Here is a 20,474-nt window from a genome sequence, read left to right as displayed (position 1 = left end):
CTCCATTGCCGGGTGTCCCAGAACTTGCCGTAGTCTTTGAGGTTGTCAGCAGGTGGGACGGGGATTGATTGACCGTTCCATGGCAGTTGAACACTATGAGCAACTTCGGATTGGGGTAAGAGCGCCGCCCAGTACTCAAGATATTCTTTGCCGGACGACTGTCTCAAGTCATTCTCGATGGAAGCTCCAGGGCAGCTTTGGAGGAAGTTTTCCATGCACCAGCGGTTGAACCCAGGTACATCGACCTTGTCCATGATCACAAGGTCCTTGTGCTTTGTCTGGACAAAGATTCTGAAGTCGACTGTTGCGACGTCTTGGTTTTTAGGATTATCGGGACATGAACCGTTTGTTGTGAATTTCAAAAGAGAGAACTTTTCCGCATTCTTTCCCATTGATTTTCGAATTTGTCGCTCGGTCCATTCTGCCTTTTGTTCAATGTCCAAACCAACCAGATAGTAGTGAAATTCTGCCTGATAGCCTCCTTTGGCACTGATACCAACTCGGGTCGTGGTTGGAGGTGGGTTGCCTTTCACGCCAGACACCCGAACCTTGTCTTTTCCAATCTGCTCCATGTTGATGCCCTCCAAGACAGCAACGACATCGGACCCATAATATTGGGGTCCCTGGATTTCGTAGAGAAGCTGTGAGGTTGCAGTTCCAACAGACATTTCGCCACCAGTGTTGGGTTCTTTCTCGAGTGTGAATGTCCCATCGGCATTAATGGCAGCAATGGGGAAACCATGATCCTCACAACCCTCGAAAAGATCCTTAAATCCGCTGTAGTAACCTCCTGTCACGTATGTCGAGCATTCGATTAAATGTCCAGCAATGAGGGAAGATGCGATCTCGTCAAAATCCTTGTTGCGGTCCCATCCATGCCACCACATTGCGGCGCCTATCGTGGGAGCCGCATCTGATACTCTGCCGCAAATGACAATATCAGCTCCCTGTCGGAAGGCCTCAGCAATACCGGCCCCTCCAAGATAGCATTGGGCGACCAGAGGCTCGTGAGGCCAGTCTTCTAGATTTCCTCCGAAGCAAATATTCTCAAACTTCTCGCCTTTGGCTAATAGCTTCTTGACCGCCTCCATGACTTCATCGCCCTGAATCCAGGCGACCTTGAGTGAAAGCCCTTGGCTTTTGATCGTCTTGGCAACCAGATCTGCCAACATGCCAGCATCGCTAGCTCCGGCGTTGACTGCCACTTTGATACCTCGTTCTTGTAAATGAGGCAAAGCAGGACTGAAAGTGCTCATGAAAGAAGGATCGAAAAGCCCATCTCTTTCTGCATCAGTCATGCCTTTCTGCAGCTGGTCTTTCTTCGCCACGCCATGCCAGGACATGGTCATCTCGCTCATCCAGTCGCCGATGATGACGTCGACTTCATTGTCGCGAGCAAAAGACAAAATAGAACGTTGACGATCTGTGAATCCACCAGAAGCGCCTCCGATCCTGACCGGCCGCTTGATCTCTCGTTGAATTGATCCCATTGTGACTTGTCTTCTGTTCCTGTTCCTGTTGATTCGTGGTCGCAATAATTCGTTCACTCCATGAAATTATGCCAATAAGTATTGTATAAAATGTTCTAGAGGATACATCGGCAAAGCGGCAACAGACGGTCTTGGTTCTGGGGACGATGATTCAGTGCCCACGAGGACAACATAAGTTTTGACTCAGGCTATCAACTTCCTCTCACTCCAATTGGTCAAGAGGTCGGAAAAGGCTAGTGATTTGCGGAGGACGATACTTGATTGGCGGATTCCTCCACATCAAAGTCCTCCCTTCCTGTGACACAATTTCGGGCCGTGATTTTCCTCTCATGCTACAAGTGGCTGTTTCTTCGGAGGAAGGTAATCACGATCCCTGGCCGAACACCCAGTTTACACCCTTTACCAAGTTCCCAAAGAACTCTGCCTGATGACCAGCCAGCTTTTTCGACGGCAATGTCCACGAGTAGTGAGGGTAACCAGGGTAAGTATCGTAACGAACAGCAACACTGCATTGAATTAGTAAATAGGTCTCATGTAGAATATATGCCTTACTTTTGTGATTCCAAGTTCTCCTTCATTAATCTTGCATCGTCCCGGAGTGTGTCCATGCCGCACTCGGTGATATACACCTTCTTTGCCTTCTTCAAGAGCCCATTGTGCAGAAGAGGGGATATAAGGGGGTCCTGTGGCTCTCCGCCATATGCATCTAGCATGTGTTAGTAGTTTTGATCTAGGAATAGGTTTCTGCATACGGTGCTCACCGAAAAACGCCATCATGGCATCTTTTGTGTTGACTGTATCTTCGGCGTGTTCATCGTATGATGTGTATTTGTTCTTCAACTCGGCGGGCAAGGCGGATGGGTGAATTGTGACAGGAACCAAAGCGGCCACTCCAGCTAGCTGGGCATCGTTTCCGTTTTGTATCATTTTGATTGCGACACTCAGAGACAGTCCACCACCAGCAGACGTGCCGATCAAGGCAATTGGGCTGTTATTGGCTCCCAAAGTCGCTCGGTTATCCAATGCCCAGATCACCCCAGCATAACTGTCGTCGAGGGCGGCAGGATACTTGTGCTTTGGGGCCAAGCGGTAGTCGACGGAGACGAGGACAATGTTGCACTCCTTGCTGATAATTCGGCACTGTGCGTCCTCGATATTGAGATCTCCCATTGCCCAGCCTCCTCCATGGAAGTACACGGCGAGATTATCGGATCCAGTTGCGTTGGGCGGTGTGTATACTCGAACAGTGACCAAGTCATTGATCTTCACATCTTTGGTCTTGACACTATCATCTGGAGCTGGGAACTCATATTTGCTCCCCATTTTAACCAATAGCTCGTCCCATCCTTTGAATATATTTTCTATCGGGCCATGCAACAGAGGAGCGCCTCCGAATTCTTTCTTGAACTACGTCGTCGTTAGTACTGTATTAAAGAAAATATTGCTTGCCTGCTTACTTCTTGCCACGGTTGAGCAAAGTTACTGTCGCCTGTACCAGCCATAGTTATCGTGTTCTGAACGATGTTAGGAGTCGCAGGAAGGAGAGACTTGGTTAGATCAGTAATAGGTTAATGTAACAGCAGAAGATCTTCACTGGGTAAAGCCGAAAAGGTTATGTTCATACTGTTCTGGGCATTTGGTAGGTCGCGCTAACGAAACCAGTACTGGCACGACATGCCCGCCAAACTTCAGCTTATGCCGTTCAAGGACCTTACAAGTTTACTTTGTGACTCTTAGCCCTATGGAATGATTTTGGCTTTGCGAAACCGGTCAAAGGCCGTCCACCAGGCGCCTTTGGCGTCTGTCTCTTCGGTTGCGCTGCCCCATGCCTGATGCATCTTGCTCAAATCCAGATGCCTGTCAAAATTGAACATTGTCATGATGAAGTACGGAAAGCCCCCAAAACTGCGTTCATTGCCAACACGACCAGTCTGTAGTCCGTATTGCTTCTCTAGTTGGAGCCACTTGTCGCGATTGTCCACAGTATACTGGACTGGATCTGGACCAGAACCGTTCGTTGGAGCAACGCCCTTCAAACCGAAATATTCACATATGACAGGCCATTTCACAGACCATGATGAGCTCTTTGAATTATCAGCGGCATTGAAAGATTGGCCATCTGCTACTTCCGGATGTAAACTGGCGTAAATCGCAAATTTGGCGATGATGTCCTGGCTACTGTCGTTTGACTGGATCTTCCAGGATTCCATTGTGCCGGGAAACACCACCTCGGCACCCGGGCCCTCAATCGCTCTGTAGAGAGACAGGTAGAGCGCCAAAGCCTGCGCTAAGCAGTAAATGTTGTTATTTGGCACGAAGCCGACCACAACATCGGGGATAATATCGCAAAATGTCCAGTTCTTCCCTTTGGACAAGTTCTTCAACGAGTCCAGTTGGTTGTAGTAGAACATCTGGGAGGCATACGGCTCTGGGATTCTAGGAAGACTCTCCGACAAGGGGACTTTATCCTTCCAGGGGAACTGATCGATCAGATGTACGCCATAAGCCTGAGATTGTCAGCCCAGTTCAAAGATGAAACGTGGGTAACTCACCTTTGTGCCGGTTGGAAGAACAACAAATTTTAGAGCGCTTGAGACTGTTTCCACAGCCCTGACGGCTCTATCAAGCAGCTCGACGTTGATCGAGATTTCTTTGGCTGGATCTGCATCCATGATGTATGCGAAGAAATACACGTGCGAAACCGTGGAAACTTCCTTGACTTTGTCCTTGAGAGTCTGTTCCAGTGTAGATTGATCACCAGCAAGGATATCCAAGCCTGAAACAACCTGGAGCTTGTCGGATTGAGGCCATTGCGCTGTTTCGGGCGCAAGAGGTCGATTGGTCAATGCAGTCACTTTGGAGAACGTCGACGGTGATGGATAACCGTTTAAGATGGCATTGACAATTGCCCACCCTGTGATCCCCGATGCTCCAAAGACGAGTGCATGATTGTTCGTTTCTGTAGAACCCATTTGTGCTGGCGAAATTGGCTTGAAAACACCCTGGGATCTTTTTATTGACACTAGCAACAATAGCGAGATTCAAGGACGGACTGCAACAAAGCGACGCAATCTCTAAGCACATGCTGCCGTTGACAGATGATAAACATCCTAGACCCAAAGGATCGCTGGGCAGGATGGGAAAAGCTCTCCCGATTTGCGCCGTCGGTGGGAACCTTGCGGGGAAGTGCTTAGAGGGGCGCTTCCGGCCATCGAATGCGATTCCTTTCAGTGATACTGTCTTCAAGGTCTTAAAAAATAGGTGCGAGTTCTTTTCATTGGGTAGCTATGGCCCCTCAGATCATCATGTTTTATTTTACATGTGGAGGCTGTTAAGAATTCATCATAATCTGAATAGATCTACGTAGCTCTATCTTTCGACCTTGACAACTTTGCAATTCAAGTCGGGCTTCTCCCAAGTCATGAAAGCCCTCATGTTCTTCATTTCACCCTCTGGATCCCATTGCCACGCGCCATCCGTGCTGATGAGATCAAAATTCCATAAAATTCTGGTCAGGATCAATCTCATTTCCATGTACGAGAGATTGCGCCCGATGCACCCACGAGGACCTAACGAAAACGGCTGCGCGGCTTTCTTGAGGTCTGACGCATATTCTGAGCCAATCCATCGCTCAGGGATGAATGAGTCAGGATCCTTGAAATTCACCGGGTTATGTGCAGCAGCCCAGGAGCTGACTGCAACAGAAGTTCCCCCGGCGACCCAGTGTCCGTCGATAAAATCTCCTCCTTTGGGAACGGTTCGCAGAAGGCCAGTTGGAACGGGAGGGTGAATCCGAAGGCCTTCTTCTAAGCAAGCATTAAGATATTCAAGTTTGCTCGTCTCCTCATAGTTGATTTCGTCTTCTTTCTTGAAGCGACTGCGGATCTCATGGACCAATTTGTCGTACTTGTTCTTGTTCCAAAGGAGTCTTGCGATCAAGCCAGATAACAGATTGGCCGTAGTTTCGCTTCCAGCAACGATGAACAGTGCTGAGTTGAGGATGATCTCGTTGTCATGCAAGTCGAACTTCTCTCTTTGCTTGAGGATGTACCAGATGAAATCTCTGTGATCAGTGTCTTTATTTTCTAATCTGCGGGTGACCTTTTCCTTGCTGAATATCAGGTGGTTCCGTCGCCGCTGCCGAACATGATTTGGGATCAAATTCACGAGCATGGACTGAGCCCAGGACCCGACAGTGGCAAAACGGCGAGTTGCCTGCTCTAAAGCTCCCACCTTGACGGTTTCATAGATCAAGGCCACCCAGTCATGGAATGCACCCTTAGCGAGACAACCAAAAGGCTCTCCAAAGGCCAGATCGCCAATGATGTCAAATGTGGTGAAATTCAGCCAATTAACCATATTGAATTCGTCCTCATTCTTGGCCATTCTGTTGAGGTTCTGGATCAGAATATCGACGTAGCCTTGGATAATAGGTTCTTGTTCCATCAAAGCCTTTGTGGAAAACGAGTGTGCGAGTGCTCGCCTTTGGCGGGCGTGATTCAAGTCATCGGACATCGTGAGGGTTGATGCACCTGGCAATGGATCGACAGAACCAACGTGAATCGGATCTTTGTGCATATTGGGTCGACCCTGCCGGTGTCCGTAGATGTCTTCCCAAGCTTGGGCAGAGTTGAACGCCAACTCATTTGGTGAGACCCGAACAACAGATCCATACTTTTCATGGAGTTTCTTATTCTCAAGTGGTAGACGACCCCTCAGCAAGGAGTAGATCCCAGGGAGCGAGCTGATTGCGTTCAGTTTCGGACCTGGGAACTTCGCCAGGGGATGGAAGTATAGCCGATAGACTATGGTAGAAATCAGAGTGCTTATTGCGAGCAGCCCAGCGAGGAGTGCAAGCATGGTCAGGGCATCCCCCAGGCTGCGCGGCTTTACCACTGTAGAGTCCATATCGTCGACAGTGTGTCATCGACAGTCTTACAACAAGAACTAAGAAAAGATCAGATAGTGAAAACGTCTATGTTACTCTAAATGCCATATTGCAACTCCCAATGCGCCGTCACTCTCCAGTCCACCTGAAGCATTTCCTCAACGGCAACACGGCACAGTCAAAGCATCCTGATTCGGTTGCGGGGAGGTCTGCGATTGCCAAGATCATGCACGAGTCATGACGCGAGTCATGCCGGAAATAGTTAACCGACGCTAGTACCCCGCAAACTCAGCGAAGCGAGACTCACGAGTCATGCTGATTTCAACGCCGGTCAGCGAAGAGGCTGCCTTAGTCCTCATGCGACAGAAGAACGCGACGAGACAAGGCTGGAATACGGGGCGATCTCATAGTTTGGTCAGCCTTCCTGCACCCAAGCGAGCGCCGCCGTCAACTTCGATATCGACACCGTTGCTGCACACGGTCAGGTCCATTATTAGTGTCAGGATTGTAAACTCACATGTAGTTTCCCGCAGGCGAGGCAAGGAAGAGCATGACACCAGCTATGTCTTCTGGTTCTCCAAGACGTTTTCTGGGATTGGATTGCTTCAGATCCTCCTCACCACCCAAGAGTTCAATTAGACCATTGGCCAGTTTCGACGGGAAGAAACCAGGTGCAACGGTGTTTGTTGTAATGTTTCGCGGACCAAGCTCAACAGCCAAGTTTCGAGCCAGATGATGAGCTGCAGCTTTCGATGCTGAATACATGATCGTCCCATGGTCTCCCACGTGGGGCACATTGACGCCTGCCGTTGAGCTCACCACAATCACTCTCGCTGGATCTTGGGGTGTTCCCGCTGCTGTTAGGAGTGGCGTGAACCTGTAAGGCTATCAGTTTACACCATTTCACATCAGACTTGGTGACCACTGACGATCGCACTATGTTGAAAACCCCTCTGACGTTCAGGTCCAAGACCTTTTGGTTGGCCCAATCTGGTGTGGTTTCGAATGGCCCTCCCCAGGTTGCTCCAGCGTTGGCGACGAGGATATGAATTTTAGACTCGGTCTTCTTGACTTCCTCTAATAGTCGAATGACATCCTTCTCCTGTGCGACATTGGCAGCAATTCCTATAGCAGTCCCTTTGATCCCCGGAAGTTTGTTCAATTTTTCGACTGCCTGATTGATGCCTTGTTCGCCTTCAGCTTTCCGGGCAGTAATGATGACTTTTTTAGCACCTGCTCTCAAGAACGCCGTTGCAGCATGAAGCCCAAGACCTCGTGAGCCTAGTCAAATGTTAATGGGTATAATTTTGAGCAAGATAGCATACCTGCCTCCAGTGACAAGCGCGACTTTGCCATCTAGACGGAAGAAGTTGTCGAAGCCGTTCAAGTCCGACATTCTGCTGGCCTATAATGCGATAATATTGTGTTGTGGTGTATTTTCGTGAGAATCACTCACAAATTAATCCGTGTAGGCAGTTTGCTCGATATTATTATTATTGGGGTCTTCGGTGGACTTTTTCCGCCCGCATCGGTTGGAACGAGTGTCGGCACCTCGGCAAGCCTAAATCTTACTCGACAACCACTGACCAGAAATCGTTTCAATCGACTTCCTCAACCTGCATCTACATAGTCGCCGTCTTTTGGTGAGACTGTTCTTGTCAATTGTATCTAGAGTCGTCATCGAAAAGATGGTTTACAAGTCCCCTTATCCTGACCTGGATATTCCAGTGACAAACATTCTCTCATATATCTATCCACCTGGACAGCAACCATCCGACAAGCCAATATGGATCGATGCGAAGAACCCCCAGAAGTCGCTCTCGCTGCGCCAAGGGCTGTCATGGATCAAGAGACTAGCTGCATTTCTTGATCAGCAACAGATTGGCAAAGGCGAAGCTGTGATGATTTTCACCCCGAATCATATATTTGTTCCTATTGCCTACTTGGGAATTGTAGGCTCTGGCCGTGTTTTCAGCGGTGCAAACCCCATTTACACTGTTTCGGAAGTGGAATATCAGATCAAGAACACAGGCACCAGTTTGATTCTCTCACATCCTTCACTTTTGGACACTGCCCTTGACGCCGCACAACGGGCGGGCCTAGACAAAAGTCGAATATTCCAGTTTTCAGACCAGCCATTGAAGGAAATCAATGAAATCAGGGATTGGAGAGATGCCAGCGTGGAGTCAGATCATTATGTTTGGGATCCCATGACCTCTTCGGCGAAGACCGCTCAAGCGACCGTCAATTATTCATCGGGCACCACAGGCTTGCCCAAAGGTGTTGCAGTGTCTCATTACAATATCGTGGCCAATTCAGAACAGACTATTTTCATGAGAGACCTCGAACAACCTTATACGCCACCCAAAAGACCCGAAGAGAGGTGGCTTGGGTTTCTTCCTCTCTATCATGCATATGGTAAGTCGAAAAGCAGCGCTCGTGAGGAACAAGTTATTGACGATAACAGGCCAGTTGTACATGTGTGTGATGGCCCCGAAACTTCTAGTCCCTGTTTATATCATGCAAAAATTTGCCTATGAAGAGTTTCTGCAGGCGCTACAGCAATATCGAATCACGCATCTACAGTCTGCTCCACCTATCCTGGTTATGCTCGACAAACGACCAGAGACCGCAAAATATGACCTTAGCAATTTGAAGAATATCTTGTGTGGTGCTGCTCCCCTTTCTAAGGAACTACAAAATTCTGTATCCAGGCGATTCAACGTCAACATCATCCAAGGCTGGGGTATGACCGAGGTGACGTGTGGGGCTATACATGTACCCGGCGGCCGATTGGATGATTCTGGCAGTGTTGGTCTCCTCGATCCAAACAGTGAATGCAAGCTAGTTGATGACGACGGTAAAGAAGTTGGCCCGGGCCAGCCGGGCGAAATGTACGTCAGAGGGCCACAAGTTTGCCTCGGCTATTGGAGAAATGAAGCTGCCACCAAAGATGCGATTGATGATCAAGGCTGGCTCAAGACGGGCGATATCGCGGTGGTCAAAGACAACTGGTTTTGGATTGTGGATAGGAAGAAGGAACTAATCAAGGTCAACGCGCTACAGGTGGCACCAGCTGAACTTGAGGCAACGCTCCTCGAGAACGACCATATTGCAGATGCGGCCGTGGTCGGGATCACCCTGAACAACGAGGAATGGCCCCGCGCCTACATCACGCTCAAGGACGAAAGCAAGGGTAAGATCAGTGCCGAGGATATCCAGACGTGGATGAAGCCCCGGGTGGCCAAGCATAAGCAATTGGTTGGAGGCATCAAGTTTATCGACGAGGTTCCCAAACTGGCCAGCGGCAAAATTCAGCGCAAGGTCATGAGAGAATGGGCCAAGAGAGACGCCCTAGAAATGCAAGGCTCGTCCAGAGCCAGATTGTAAACATTTGAAGTGATGAGATTCGGCTGGAGCGTTACAATCTGCGGTAGACGTCATAGAATATGTTATATCAAGGCTAGACGAGGCTACGGTTGGATTCCCAATTCGGCCACTAGGTACCTACCTAGGTACCGTTGGTTTGCTAAGTCTTCGAACGCCAACCTGGCCCATTGTCATTTCGAGCCTTCGAAACCATCAAATCGGCCTCGGCAGTGATGCAAGGTAGATCTATGCGCCTGAGAGAATGCATGATTATTAAGCTACGGATCGATGTTGGGCAGAATTGCCACATTCACTGACATGCTTGTCTGTTCCTGTTGTGAGTTTTAACCCCGGCCACGCTCGACGAAACGGGGCAACGGGACGGGTTCTCCAGATTCCAGTAGACTTTCGGGGTATCTCTGGGCGATTCTAGGCTAAACAAACAACACGAAGTCGACCCGCTCATGAATGACTCGTGCATAAGTGTCGTAGGAAGAACGAGTCCGGTCCCCGCATGATCGACCTTCTTGTCCATTCGGATATCATATCACCCCGCGGTGGAATCAACCCATACATCCAAGCACATATTGGTTAAACTCCACAGGTAGGATATTATCACCCATTGATGAATGGAAACTCCGTACCGGGGATCTCGGCGCGGTATCAGTGGCCGCTCGGGTCCAAGACTTGCGCATCAGCGGTGGACTCCAAGGAAGAATTCATCCCTGGGTTGTTGTCCCAGTTGTTGCGCAGGTCCAGAACACGGACTGATTCACCATATGCAGGGCAACATGAGACCCCGAGAACCATGTTTGGATATCAGGTGACAAAGTACCTGATGGAGCCTTCAAGTTTGTAGAACAAAAATATTGTTTACGGCTCTTGTACTTTTTCTTCTTCACTCTCCATCTTCGGTTTTGTCTTTCTGTGTCAACGCAGTTCGCAATCGTGTTTACTCAATATGGGCGACGCTAGTTCTCACATCCCATCCCCGACGGAGCCTACCACCATGCCCAGTATTGTCATGGGCCAGAATGGGGTGGGCGAACACTACAGCTACCCAGAGCGATCCCAGGAAGGGCCGTATCGTGTTCTGCAGCAATATCACTCCAAGGCTCGGAAATTGCGAGTCGCCTGCGTTGGCGCGGGGGCTTCAGGTCTCTGCCTTGCGTACAAGATGGAGCGCATGCTAGAAAAGGGTTCCTGGGAATTGACTCTGTTTGAGAAGAACAAGCAGTTTGGCGGAACGTGGTACGAAAACACGTACCCAGGTGTCGCATGCGACATTCCCTCCCACCTTTACACGTTCACTTTCGACCCCAACCCGGATTGGTCTCATTTCTTTGCCTATGGCGACGAAATCCAGAAATATTTTGAGGGCTTCGCCGATCGCTATGGATCGCGCAAGTACATGAAACTGAACACCAAGGTTGTCAAGGCTAGATGGGATGACGACGATGCCGTCTGGAACATCACCCTGGAGGATCAAGTCACCAAGGAGCAATGGCAAGACTGGGCACACTGTTTGGTCAATGGAACTGGTAAGTGTAGCAGTCAGTATCGCGAATCTTGGACCTACTGCTAATCGACACGACAGGAATTCTGAACAACTGGCAATGGCCGGAGATTGAAGGTCTCCATGACTTCGAGGGACCCTTGATGCACTCAGCTGCGTGGAATCACGATGCGGAGCTAGACAACAAGGTCATCGGTGTCATTGGCACTGGATCAACCAGCGTGCAGATCGTACCTCAGCTACAGCAGATTGCCAAACAGGTACAAGTGTACATGAGAAGCCCGACATGGATTAGCCCTCCCTTTGGCGCGGGGGCTTTGACCACCGACCTGACGAAAGGCTCCGACGTTGATCCAGGACACCGTCAATACAAGTTCACCGAAGAGGATAAGAAGCGATTCCGAGAAGATCCCGAGTATCACCTCGACTTTCGAAAGCGAATTGAGGCTGAGATCAACGGTCTCTTTGGTATGTACCAGCAAAATTCTGAACTGTCCAACCAATTCCGAGAAGCCATCACCTCCGAGATGAATCGAAGAATGGGACCTGGACATGAAGAGCTCAAGTCTTTCATTATTCCCAAGTGGTCGCCTGGGTGCAGGCGTATCTCACCTGGTGACGGGTATCTCGAGGCTCTGGTGCAACCCAATGTAGAGACCATCTTCAGTGGGATCGAAAGAGTCACCAAGAACGGCATTCTCACCAAAGATGGCAAAGAGCATAAGATGGATGTTCTGGTTTGCGCTACTGGATTCAAGGTCGCATTTCGACCCGCATTCACCTTGATCAACGGGGAGGGTAAAACTCTCAACGAGGACTGGGGTGATGGTGTCAATCTTTACTTCGGTGTCTCCGCCCCCAGGTACGTTTGACCCCGAGATGATGATAAGTACTCACGCTAACAATTCTAGATTCCCTAACTACTATACTATTGTCGGTCCCGGTGCTACCTGGTCGAATGGTACCTTGCTCCCTAGCATCGAAACCACCATCGAGTACTCGATAAAAATGATGAAGAAGATGCAGCATGAGACCATCAAGTGCATGGATGTCAAGCAAGAAGCTCTCGACGATATCTATGCACACTTTGATGAATTCCACAAGACCACGGTCTGGCAAGAAGAATGCCGCAGTTGGTTTAAGGATGGAAAGGTCAAGAACAGAATCTACCTCTGGCCGGGCTCGGTACGTTGCGACAAAACTCCCTGTGTCTTCAAAATAATTACTGACATCGCGGCAGACAATCCACTTTCTCAAGAGCATCAAAGATCCTAGATTTGAAGACTATAACATCAAGTACCGCCATAAGAATCGATTCGCATACCTCGGCAACGGTGACGTTAAAGCAACTGCAAGCAGAGACGTCAAGGGTCTATCAACCTATGTCCGAGCCAACGATCACGAATGGTCGGTTTCGTAGTTGGTCCAATAAGACAAAGATAAACTCGAAACGGCATAAACCGTGGGCTGCAGGAGTTTGGTTCGCATGTAATTAGAAACCAAGTAGTTCAATCAGGATACCCAGAAGGACTCGTACTACTTCGTACTCTCGTTAGTTCGTGGCTTTCAGAGTACATTCAATTCATTGACAATGGTCGACTGAGTCATGAAGTGAGCTTATCATGCGACAACATGAGAAATAACCAGCCACTTCAAGCATAAGTCCCACTACAGCCGAGGTTACTTGCGTGCCATTTTGAATGGTTGAAAAGACCTTCCCAGTCACGCGAAGACCCATGAAACTACTGTCTCCTAGTCTTAGAGTGGTCGGAACCGCCTCGGGAGGGGAACCGGTAGCCAAAGTATGGGGCATAAGGTTCAAGGGTGGTCTGAGGTGGGAGTGTTGACAACTCTGGCTGGAGTCTTCCGGCGGCAGCGCTTGACAGGTCCAGGCCAGGCCCAAGGTCCAAAGACGACGACGAGACTACAAACTCTTCAAAACCAGTTACAATCTAGTGAAGAAATCTCAAGATAAGGAGATCTCTATTGTTGGCAATTTTTATCCATGGCGTCATTGTTGAAGGGTTTCGGCTTCATAACAGGTGCCGCCTCTGGTGAGATCAACCCACATGCAGCTCAGGCTATGACCAGTCACCTGACCGACATATACACTAGGCATCGGTAAAGCAACCGCGTTTTCATTTGCGAAGTATGGTGCTCGAGGAATCGCCATTGGCGACCTGAATGCCACGGCAGTAAAAGCGACGGCGTCAGAACTCAACAAAGCTTTCCCAGGAGTTGAAATTCTGCCCTTGCAGGTGGACGTGGCCGATGAACAATCGATCAACAAGGCCGTCTCCGACGCAGCAGCCAAGTTTGGCCGGATTGACTATGCTGTCAATAATGCCGGCATCGCAGGTTCTAATGCCCGCTCGGGGGACCACGAGCTATCAGATTGGCAGAAACTTATGAGCATCAACCTGACTGGAGTTTGGATGAGCTCCAGAGCAGAGATACGGCAAATGCTCAAGCAAGAACCACTTGAACCCAAGTCTGTCTTAAGGCACCAATCTAAGAGAATCTGTGGCTGACATCAACTCAGTTCTGTTCGGTTTGGGAAAGGAACCATTATCAATGTCGCTTCCATGTATGGGATTGTTGGTACTTCTAGAGACATATCAGCCGTGGCATATACGACCTCTAAGCATGGCGTGGTCGGCATGACAAAGGCAGATGCTGCAGCTTATGCCGCAGATGGGATCAGGATCAACGCTATATGTCCAGGGTAAGTGATCCCACAAGATGTCAGCAGTCTGTGATTTAATTCATTGTTTCCAGTTATGTGGCCACGCCTCTGCTCCAAACAGCCTCGAGCATGGGTGTGATGCAGAAGGAAATCGAGAAAACACCAGCTGGCAGGATCGCAGACATGGACGAAATCGGGGATGCTATAACCTATTTGGCCTCCCCACTAAGTAGTTTCATGAATGGCAGTGGCATGGTCATTGATGGGTACGCTATCTTATTTTCCAGAGCAAAGTGATTATGCTAACTTATCATCCAGTGGGTTTACTGCTCAGTGATTAGGAAGACTACTTGAGAATGCGTGTAAAGAGCCTCGGGAACAGGTAGTCTTATTGAACAAAATGCTAAAACTCCAACCCAGATTTTCCTACAAACGTGACTGAGCACCAGTAAAGTTGACAGCAGCGTTGCTCTGAGACACACTTCCCGATTTTGTGAGGATCTCTCTCTTCTTTCCTCGACTGAAGTACTGGCCGTCGTCATTGTCGCGGACATAGTAAGCCCAGTCGGCCGTCGGGTCGAGTTCGGTCTGACTGTAGCCATTTCCGAGCCAAGCGAATCGATTGCCGTTGTACTTGACGTCGAAATCTTCCCATCTAACTTCCCCAATGGCCTCGATGTAGTGTAAAGTGGAACCGGGCCACAGGGCTGTGACTGGAGCATCTGACTGGTTGGCCTTGTACCAGCTTCGGCACGGATCTCCCCAAACTGTCTTCTCCATGAATTGGTCCTTGAATTTGATGAAGTCCTCGACGGCTTCCATCTTAGGGGCGAAGCTATGGATGTTGTGGGTCTGATATCGATCAATGACCGCCATCATCCAGTCAGCTTGATACTCAATCGCGGACAAGACAGGTCCATTTCCAATTGGACAATTAGGACCCAAGAAGATGAGATAGTTAGGGAAATCTGGGGCGGCAAGACCAAGATACGACTTAGGTTCCTTAGCCCAAACGTCCTGAAGATTATCTCCCTTTGGTCCGATCAGAGGAAATCGGGGCTTGAATGTGGTATCGAAGCCGGTCGCGCAGATGAGGACGTCCACTGGATATTCCTTGCCATCGTCACACAAGCAACCCTTCTCCGTCACTTCCTGAATTTCTCCATAGACCACTGAAACATTGGGCTTGGACAGTGTCTCGAGATAATTAACGCCAGGAGTCAGTCGCCGGCCTGATGTACTGTCAGTGGTAGAATGAATAAATGCGGACATTATACTCACAGCCTAGTGCCCAATCTGGAATGAGCTTCTCCTCCAAATACTTGTTGTTGAGTTTCTCCTTCATCTGCTGCACCATATACGCACGAGTCTCGTTTTGAGTCTTGGTATCTTTCAAAAACAGGCTAAATTGGCCGTTCAAGCCAGTTTCAATGTTCTTTCTGTAGCTAAGAAGAGCGCCAGGCTTGTTGACAAAGTCATGTCGCTCTTGTGGACTGAACACATGTTGCTCCAAACCTTGAACTGGTGAAACATAAGTCGGTTCACGAATAAAAGTAGTAACCTTGCTGACGATAGGCTGGATTGCAGGTAGAACTTGAATACCAGAGGAGCTAGAAAAAAGTCAGCGGACGAAAGATCTGTCTCTTCAGAGCAGCACTCACCCGTTTCCAATTAAACCAACATGCTTACCAGTCAGGTCGACTGATGGATCCCAGTTTGCAGTATGCAACAGGGTACCCTTATACTTATCGAGGCCAGGGATTGCAGGCCATCTCCAAGCATTCAGAATTCCTCCAGCGTTGATCAAAATGTCACAGTAATCCTCGTGATGAACATTGTTGTTTAGATCGAGGATGGTAACGTGCCAGCCGCCCTTGTCTGCATCCCAGACTGATTTGACAACTTGGTGACGAGTTCTGCAATACTTCCGCAAGCCGTATTTTCGAGAGAAGTTGTCGAAGTAGTTGAAGATTTCACCGCTTCCAGCATAAACAGCGGACCAGTCGGTCTTGGGCTCAAACGACCAGGTGTAATTGTGAGATGGAACATCACAAGCACAACTAAAGCATATTAGCAAGCCAGCTTTTGTCCCTGTCAATAGGTATCATACCCTGGACTGTGTCTCTGTCAGCATACAAAGGCTCGAACCTGCAATTACCACAATAACTTACTATTTGTTCTCCCACCAAGTGCCAGCAACCTCTTCGTTCTTTTCGTAGATGACTAGGTCAACATTCCTGAAATTACGTTGAACCTTGTATGCAAACAATAATCCAGACGCGCCAGCACCAATACAAATCACTCGGAGTTTCTTCTCCGAGTGGATTGGAGCATTTGCTCGTCGTTGTAGGTCGGGAACACGCTGAGAAGGGACGATGAAGTCAGCCATGATGATGACACGATATGTTGGTGAGGTAAGGCGAACGATGCACCATGGGGAGGCTTCGAATTCCCTTTAATTAAAAAAATCATTGAGACGCTCGCTGGAAATCTCCGAAGTGTCCCAGAGGCTAGTGATTCAGTCAACCAGATGACTACTGAGACCCTAGTTCTGCCACGCAGACATGACACATTCAACCGAGGGAGTTCGGGCCTGGGGAAGAATCTGGGGGAAACATGACTCGTTGAGTAGGAGTCTCGAAGCGGCTGCGAGTCGAGAGCTTCAGAATGAGGCCAAGTTTCCTGCCCACACTATTCCCCACAAGCCGGATATGCTTTGGCATCTCCGCACCGACGTTTAGTTTGGTCAAGTCGAGCCTCAGCTGACTTTCACGTGGATTTCGGATGGTTGGGAGACATATTGGAATTTCATTCATAATTAGAGACATACGGCTAGTAGCACCATACAGCATCAGAAGACAACATACGAGAAGTTAGAATCAGATGCATATCGGGGACTAGGATAACCACACCAACATGACTCTCAAGAAAATTGACCATACCTTCACACATCAGCCTTTGTCATACGACGCAAAACCGAACTATCAGCCATACATCCGGCTTTCATTTTACTTCAGCAAGCTACCCGAAGTCAGCTACGAGCAGTTCCACAGACACTGGGAAACCGTTCACGCAGATCTTACGGTCGCAAGTAAACCATTCAAAGACTTCCACATTGGTAGATATTGCCAGGTACTAGACTCTCCATAAACCGCCATTACTGTGATCTCGTGCTAATCCAAGGCAATACAGTTTCACCAAACTCCAGAGCTCAAGGAGAAGGCCAAAGCCCTTGGTCTTGCACAACTGGAATATGACGGATGCTCAGACATCTATGTGAAGAATTGGGATGACTGGATTCAATTCTACAACAGTCCAGATTATGCAAAAGCCCTTGCGCGTGAGTGCAATTCTTTGAGTACTTCCTATTAAGGCTGACAGAATCTAGCTGATGTGTCCCATTTCATGGCAATGCCTATCACTATCATGGTCGGCTATGACAATTTGATCTTCGGAGAGGCAATTCCAGATATCGGTGGGAGCTCTGGTGTTGTAGGGAAAGACTTGTAGATTTAAACAAAAATTCATCGACCGCCATTATTCAAACTGTGGTTTATTATTTGAATCACGTCAATATTAAGCCTCAGATTGTCCTACATCAAAATAGTTTGCAATACTAGTATGCTCCTTGACTCTTGTACATTCTTAATGGTGTACGTTCTTCTCGGCGTACTTGTCGTTCTCCAAGAAAATTTCAATCTTAGGCGTCATCTTGTGATCAATGTGCAAGCAAAGACAACAGCAGATCAGACCAACGCCACCAAATGAAAGAGCCGACAAGGAGACAAGCTTGAGAGCGTGGGCATAAGACCATTTGAAAGCAAGACTTGCCGCAGCGATTGCTTCTTCCGTGATTCCTGGGACGGCCATAATGGCTTCAGCTCCAAGGGGGAATGCAGCAAGCAGCTCCGGACCGCTTGACTCGGGCAGTCCGGCTGCAATGGCAGCTTGTGGTACAGTTGCTGCTGCCCGAGTTGCCTGTGTATTTGTCAGGATGGTCATGTAGATTGCTTGAGCTAGTGAGCCGCCAGCAAATCTAGCCATTCCAGAGAGGCCGCCAGCAACACCAAGGTCGACCTGGTGAACACCAAAGAAAGAGAATGCGATTGAGGCGTATTGAGCCCAACCGAAGAAAGCCTGACCGAGGAAAGCAAAGGCAATCATCAAGCCTTTGTTGAATGGAGTGACAAGGGCCATCAAGCCCACCCACAGGAGCATTCCAGCCCAAGCCACAGTCAGTGCCCATTTGAATGTAATCGCCTTGGCTGCAAGGTTACCGAATGCTGTTAGCATCAAGGCGCCAAACACCAAGCCGAGGTTTCCAGGCAGGGTTAGAAGAAGAGCTTCTGATCGTGGTGTCTCAGGCGTGACGTAGAAGACGTTGATCATAGTTGGCCATGTGATGTTGGCACCATAGTAGAACATGGTGACGATGAATGATACAACGAATGGGGCTGTGAATTCCCGCCCATTGTGCTTTTTGAAGATCTCAGGCGGGCAGAGCTTGTACTTGACTTTGGAGAACTGCTCCCAAAGCCCGAAGATGGTCAAGATGACGAGGCCGGTCACCAACGGTGCAAGCACGTGTACATCAGTAGAGGGTAGGTATGACGTGTAGACAATGCCCATTAGTGCGAGAGTGAGACCTGTGGCAGAGAGCACAGCTCCAACCCAATCGGCGCCGCGGACAGCCTCCCTCCATGGAACTCCCTTGGGGTGCTTTGGAGGCTGTAGGCTGGTCAGCATCGGTTTTATGAAGTAGGTGAGGTCCAACTTACGTGATACAGCCAGACGAGAAACACGAGGGAAATGAAACAGCCAATAAATCCTGCCCAGAAGATATATTGCCAGTTGTTGCCAGTCTCGATAGCATACCGGCCGGCGACAGGTCCGAGCACAACGACGATAAAGACTACAGCATCGGCAATGCAAATACCGATATGACGGAACTTGTTTGGCATCAGTTCACTGGGATGAAGGTTAGGCTTGAAGAGTCTAACTTTCAGGGCAGGGAAGTTACTCACGGAATTGCACACATGGACATCTGACAGAAGCCACCAAAGAAGCCTGAGATCCCCAAACCAGCCTGAAATTGCTTTGTTGACTTTGAGCTGGCAAGAATTGCCATTCCGATGACGACCCCGACTTCTCCCATGACAAGGCACAGTCTGCGACCGAACAGATCACTGTTGGCCCCAGCAAGCAAGAATCCGATGGCAATGCAGATTGTATAGGTTGGCACGAACCAGTAGACGGCAAGAGGGTCGCCCAGTTTGGCAGCGAGCGTGCCTTGCATAGCTGCGGTTGTCGGAATGGGCCAGAAAGACAGACCAAAGGTCGACGACAATACCTGGTAGGTTTGATCAGCAAACGAACTGCAACATGGGGTTTGCAGAAAGAACATACCACAATGACACACCATGTCTTCCAGGTCACCTGGTCGTTGTCACCTGGAACATGCAGGGCGACCGCTTGGTGAGGAGATTCCTCCTCCACAATCTGATGCTTTTCACTGCTGTTCTCACTCCCATGTTCGCCACGTTCGATAACCGAGGGCTCATTGACCCTCTGGGCTTTGTCTGTTCCATCCATTGCGTCTCAAGCAGACTGAGGTTATGCAAAGGTCTGGAGAACTTGCGCTTCAATCAGGAGGGTTTGAACACTACTGATATATCTCACTTCAGGTCACAAGTTCATCTGTGTTTTTTTGGATGTGACACGGTTGAGAGTCTGTCCCGCCAATGCTCCAGACTTGTGGTCTGGAAAAGGATACCCATCCAGACGGGAGAATGCCAAGAGCCCAGGTCTGGGGACAAGCCAGTGTCACTTGACCAATAGTCGTCCAGATCCCCACTACTATCCCGGATATCCGTGCGAGAGGCACCTCTCCTTTAAGGCTGTCGTGTGTTATACAGTGCATAGACGCCTCAAAAGGCCATGACCGGTTAAAGGACGACCGAACTAAGCGTGTATTCTGGTCAACTATAAAGACGCTAGTGGCCTAATATCAGCCGAAGGGACACACGTTCGATCTCATTTGGCAGTGTCTGACAAGGGGCGGCAAGGTTCAGCTGGTTTATGCGTGGCAATCATCCTTTACCTCAATATACGCGAGCACGTGGATGACTGATTCTAGCCCTTTCTCTCGGCTAGTCTCCAGTCCATGCTGATTGCAAATCCTCTGCGGCTTTCAACAGCCAAGGTTTTCAAAGCAAGTCAAACTTTCCGCCGTTCGGTATCAAGAATAGCAATTAGGGGCGCATAATTCTGATCCCGAACTTCTGGGGGAACAATGGTTCCACTCCCCTTAGGCGGAGCAATGTTGAAAGTGCCCAGAGTTCGGGTACCGTTTATCGAGACCTCGACACAGGCGCCTCCTTCATAAGACCCGTTCTTGACAAGGTCTATCATCGCCTCCGCAACTGCCTCTGCCGTAACCGCGGTCTCTGGGTCATACCCGTATTGTTTCATCTTCTCTGGGTGGTCTGTCCAAAGTGGTGTTTGGACCATTCTGTTCGAGCCGTC

General features: G+C 49.2%; 2 protein-coding genes across 2 annotated transcripts; one reads left to right on the top strand and one right to left on the bottom strand.

Annotated features, from left to right (window-relative positions):
- Positions 1 to 4,859: 4,859 nt before the first annotated feature.
- On the bottom strand, positions 4,860 to 6,398 carry PV10_08423 (uncharacterized protein; the record flags this gene model as incomplete). Its single annotated transcript, XM_016373441.1, has 1 exon — positions 4,860 to 6,398. The coding sequence occupies one exon, from the start codon at positions 6,396 to 6,398 to the stop codon at positions 4,860 to 4,862; it is 1,539 nt and encodes a 512-aa protein (XP_016220352.1).
- Positions 6,399 to 13,218: 6,820 nt separating this feature from the next.
- Positions 13,219 to 14,374, top strand: PV10_08422 (uncharacterized protein). Its single transcript, XM_016373440.1, has 5 exons — positions 13,219 to 13,317; positions 13,379 to 13,754; positions 13,806 to 13,988; positions 14,042 to 14,215; positions 14,268 to 14,374. The coding sequence occupies exons 1-5, from the start codon at positions 13,269 to 13,271 to the stop codon at positions 14,284 to 14,286; spliced, it is 801 nt and encodes a 266-aa protein (XP_016220351.1). The 5' UTR covers positions 13,219 to 13,268; the 3' UTR covers positions 14,287 to 14,374.
- The last annotated feature ends 6,100 nt before the right edge of the window (positions 14,375 to 20,474 follow it).

The sequence above is a fragment of the Exophiala mesophila genome (assembly GCF_000836275.1).
Source record: "Exophiala mesophila strain CBS 40295 unplaced genomic scaffold supercont1.6, whole genome shotgun sequence".
NCBI classification, from domain to species: domain Eukaryota; kingdom Fungi; phylum Ascomycota; class Eurotiomycetes; order Chaetothyriales; family Herpotrichiellaceae; genus Exophiala; species Exophiala mesophila.
The sequence above is the reverse complement of the archived record's forward strand: the minus strand, read 5'-3'. Positions and strand labels throughout refer to the sequence as shown.